Consider the following 4,815-nt stretch of genomic DNA (forward strand, 5'->3'; position numbering starts at 1 on the left):
TTGTCAAAATTGGATCACATATCAGTAAAAGGGCTAGCTCTTCTCACCGCAGAGTCCAGACTTTTGTGTGCTGCCACATGCCACGAACGTCGTACCTTTTGAGTTCCAGACCCTCGAGCCTAGGATTGAACAGCAAGGGTCCTCCATTTAACTGCCAAATTGTACCATCCCTCTTTCTATTCTGGAATTGGAAAAGATAAAGAGATGCCCTTGTTAAATTCAGAGCCTTCTCTACCACAAGGATTTGTCTGGATCTCAAGAAAGATCAACAAATGTGCAACCTTTTCACTTTCTCTCTCTCTCTCAAAGAAGGGAAGGAAAAAAAGGGCCCTTCTACAACGTAAACGCGTATGACATAATCAGCCGGAAATCACAAAGCTTAATTCAATGCTGCAAAAAATGTTCTTCCACATATACAAAATTCAAACACAGCAGTTTCACTGCCAACAAAGAAGCCAACACCAGCCCTTGGTATTCCGGTGTATCGAGTGGACCGAGCATCTTACTCAAGTCACCTACAAGGTAAGACTCTCAGGATTCTCGATGATCTTGGCAAATGTCTGCAGGAAGGCAGCTAAATCAGCACCATAAATAATCCGGTGGTCAGCGGTCACATTCACCTGCAGATATGTACATAGCTAATTTAGCCTCAAACAACCTCTCCGCAGGATGCTAAAGAAACTTCTGATTTTCAATAAATGTGAACAGATACAAAGACAGCAACATCATGCGAACAAATACACCACTCAATTTATAGTTCATATACTTCCCTTGCTGCACACTTGGGTGACCTTTAGTATACAGCAAAAACTAATTTCCGTTTAAACTTCTTGAAGTCACAATTCCATGAAAAATTACATCAGCAACATTTACTATAACAGTAGCAAATATCTAAAATTTTCTTCCTTGTTTTTTCTTGTCTTCATAAAAAAAAAGCTATCACAAAATTTAATAACAATTAAGAAAAGATATCTAGAAATTTAGTTCAAATCAAGGAATGGTCAAGGTGCAATTAAGCAGCTGAACGTATCCAACTGGATAAGTGCTTGCTCCCATAGCCTTTGCCTGGATGAGAAAGCTCCAAAAATGAGACTCACCTAAGGCTCTGTTTGGGAACCAGCGTTGGGGAGGAGATGAGAGGGGTGATGGGAGTGGAGAAGAAAATGGGAGATGAGGCTGGAGTTGTCACAAGGATGTAGTTGAAAATGACCCATCTCCACTCCCAACACCATTATCTTCTCCCAAAACAGGGCTCCCAAGCACCTGTGGTGGTTGGTGGTATTTATTAAATCCTCATTAAATACAATTTCCCCTCTCATCAAAGTCTCCCAAACAGAGCCTAATTGAAACTGAATGTGTAAGTTATATTTGTTTCAGCAAACACTTTAAACAATACTAGGAATACATGAAGACTGTAGCATTCATTAGATCTAGAGTCTTGTGGCTGCAAGGCTATGGGGATTCACTTGGTGGGGGAGTCAAGGGGAATAAAGATTAATTAATTCGTGGAGTTGCAAACCATAGATGAGTAACACAAAACTTGGTCTCAATATTACAAATGTAGATCAATCTTGGTCAGTGTTAAAAAGGCATAAAGTGTCAGTAATCCTTTCACATAAATCTGTATGGAAAAGCCACATCGAGCATGTTAGGGACACAAAAACATGACCGATGGTTCAACTTAAATGAAAAGAAAACTGCCACAATTCATTCAAGCCACAAAGTGAAGCTAAATGAAGTTAATCAACAAAAAGCAAAACACATCAATGGTTTATGTTCAAAATTCCACTTCAAATTTGAATGGTTCCAAGTGACTCTAGAATTACCATCATTTTGCTCTTCACACTAAAGAATCCATCACCACTTGCTACAACTGTAGGTTTTGATGCTCCAACAGCCATGATCGCCCCCTGCACTGGTTCCAAGATATTTTCTCTAAGATACATAATTATAAAGAATAAAAATTCGACTAAACAAAATGCTGCCAATACTCACTTGTCCAGGAGGAAGGATGGCATCAAACCTATCAACTCCAAACATACCTAAATTGGATAAAGTGAATGTCCCTGAGCCAGAAGAACCAAGTCAAACATGTCAACTCCAAATATTCCTAAATTGGATAAACATCCCTGTTCCAAAAGAACCCACCCGAATTATATTCATGAGGTTGAAGTTGCTTTGCTCGTGCTTTGTCTACCAGTTCTTTCCACTGTTGTGATAGCAAATAAAGATCTACCTGCACCAGGATACAAAATAACCCACAATGTAAGAGTTGTTTGAGTGTGATATGGATTTGGAGATCCATCCGATAATATGCAGAAATCAGGTTTTGCATGTTCAGGTACAAATTGAACAATGTATTATGCTAAAACGAATGCCTGTGGATGCCTGTAAGCTGTTCTTATCTCCCCAATTTGTAATATAGAACCTGTATTTCAATCTTGTAAACTACAAGAAACCAATTCTCTCACACATTTTGACATGAATATTTGGGTTAATCTAACCTTGATGATAGACTTTAGTTTCAGTAAAACTCTTAGGTGAAGTCCTTCAAAAGGTTTCATCCAAGTCCAGGAAACACTAGAATTTGAGCGTGACAGTGCGTTCTCCCAACAGGTTGTTTAGAAACTGACTTTTTTCCTGCCTAGTAGATATAGTACATAAACAGTTCTATCAAGTTCACCATAAAACATGAGTAACTTTTTCCCTACTGATAATTTTCATTAATTCTAGCAAAATAATAGTGACAGAAGTTCCTAAGAACTAAATATTCAAAGAGGCCGTCGTTAAATACAAACGACAATCAAAGGTGAGCAGTTTGATTGAAGAATGAAGCAGTACCTTATCCACGTTCTGCAGAACAGGGGTTATGAGACCACCATCCATCGCCACAGCCACTGCAATGTTTATGCTGCTATTATATGTAAAACTCTTCCCATCCTTGCAGCTCGCATTCACAACCGGATGCTGGACAAGTGCCATGGCTGTTGCTTTTGCCAACAGCACAGTCATGGTTACTCCCTTTGGCTTCACCTGTGAGACAAAACCAAAATGGGCGGCTCGATCGATTTCTCACGTACGAAATTGACATAAAAAACAAACTTCCAACCACATACATAACAGAACACGCCCACCCAATACAACGCAGTCATGTTGGAGCTATGCCCTACCACCCAAAACATTTTTCTAGTTCTTCATGATTTCCCATTTTACATACCAATTCTCAGCTTCATTATTATCAGGTAATAGAGGAATTCTCTAATGGTGCAATGGATATCTATGCCATGAAACTGCTCTGAGCTTTGAAATTGATAATTGGGAGAGAATTGAAGGAGTTAAAATGGAGGAATGGAAGAAAAACACAGTTTTGTACCCTTGCATAGAGAGAGTCAAGAGCATCGGTGATCACGGGATACCCAACACGGAATGTGGGCACGGAGAGGCTCTCGACCATGTTCCTGGAAACAGCAGCTTGCATCGTTGTGAAAGGAACGACCTTCGATCCAGGAATCGGAGGCAGTGGAGCAGACGCCTTAGCGGGCGGCGGCGATGGGGCGACAGAAGGAGAAGCAGCCGGTGCTGCAGACGCGGGCTTGCTATCGGAGGGCGCAATTCCAGCAGCCTTCTCTATATCAGCGGGAGTAATCCGGCCATACGGTCCGGTTCCGGCGACCGATCCCAGATCGACCTTATTCTGCTTGGAGAGCTTCTTCGCGTACGGCGTAGCGACGATCTTCCTCGGTCCTTCGGGCCGTGGCAGGGGCGGAGGCGGCGAAACCCTAGCTACCGGCACGGAATTATCCGTGGAAGGCGGCATCAGAGGAGGAGGAGGAGGAGGAGGGGGGGAAGCGGAGGATTTCGCGGCCGCCCGGGCCTTGGCTTCGGCGATTTCCACTTCGGACTCGGCGAGCAGGCCGATCGGAGCTCCGACGGGGGCGGTCTCGCCCTCCCGGACGACGATGGCGGCGAGGATGCCGTCGTAGAAGGTCTCGACGTCCATGTCGGCCTTGTCGGACTCGACGACGACGACGCTCTCGCCCTTGGAGAGCACGTCGCCCTCGGACTTCACCCAGGAGACGATCTTCCCCTCCGTCATGGTGGAGCTGAGCGCCGGCATGAAGATCTCGCGGATCTTGGCGGTCACCGCCAGGTTCCGCCGGCGGTGGCGGGAAATGGTGGCGGAGGAGGTGGAGCGGAGGCCGTTGCGGAAGGAGGAGGAGAACGAGAGGTTGGAGGTGGAACGTACCCTGCCCACGAGATGGGACGCCATTTTTTCCTCCCCTCTTCTTCTTCTTATCTGATCGCTGGTGGTGTTTGGGTGAGAGTTAGGAGGTGTTTGGGTGAGAGTTAGAATTTGCAGAGAGAGAGAAAGAGAGAGAGGCGGAGATGTCGAGAGCTTCAGCTTCAGAGTGACAGAGAGGCGGAGATGTCGAGAGCTTCAGCTTCAGAGAGTTGGTTGTTTACATCGCCCTTGCATCTTGCATCTTGGAGGCTCCTTCGTTAACTACCGCGGGGGTCGCTAGTGTGGCCAGGTGTTGAGAGAGCGTTTGAATCGCCGTCCGCGCCAAGTGCGGGCATGCGCGTCCGGGGCCCCGCATACGCAAACGCAGAATGCACGGTAGCAATATTGGTGCGTTCTGCTGACGATTATTTGGCATTCGCCACTGCTAAAAAAAAAACATGTCCTGATAGGGAAGGATAGTGCATCTTATGCGCGTGCTCGACATAAATAATTTTTTTTTTAATAACTCATTTTCTTTCACAAAGTTTATCATTCATAACATAAGAAAATAGCAAGTACATAAATGATCAATG

General features: G+C 44.6%; 1 protein-coding gene across 2 annotated transcripts; it reads right to left on the reverse strand.

Moving 5' to 3' along the window:
- Window positions 1-359: 359 nt before the first annotated feature.
- LOC149841480 (dihydrolipoyllysine-residue acetyltransferase component 4 of pyruvate dehydrogenase complex, chloroplastic-like) lies at window positions 360-4,430 on the reverse strand. Of its 2 annotated transcripts, none has more exons than XM_090004811.1 (6): window positions 3,374-4,430; window positions 2,842-3,033; window positions 2,149-2,236; window positions 1,996-2,066; window positions 1,827-1,910; window positions 360-620 (listed from the first exon to the last, which is right to left on the reverse strand). In XM_090004811.1, exons 1-6 carry the CDS (start codon window positions 4,268-4,270, stop codon window positions 516-518), a joined length of 1,437 nt encoding a protein of 478 aa, XP_089860937.1. In that variant the 5' UTR covers window positions 4,271-4,430; the 3' UTR covers window positions 360-515. The 2 variants fall into 2 exon arrangements, with proteins under 2 accessions (XP_089860937.1, XP_089860936.1); XM_090004810.1 differs by having other exon boundaries at window positions 1,827-1,915; window positions 3,374-4,410.
- Between the last annotated feature and the right edge of the window lie 385 nt (window positions 4,431-4,815).

Source organism: Nuphar pumila, chromosome 4 (assembly GCF_984573655.1).
Source record: "Nuphar pumila chromosome 4, dmNupPumi1.hap1.1, whole genome shotgun sequence".
Lineage (NCBI taxonomy): Eukaryota > Viridiplantae > Streptophyta > Magnoliopsida > Nymphaeales > Nymphaeaceae > Nuphar > Nuphar pumila.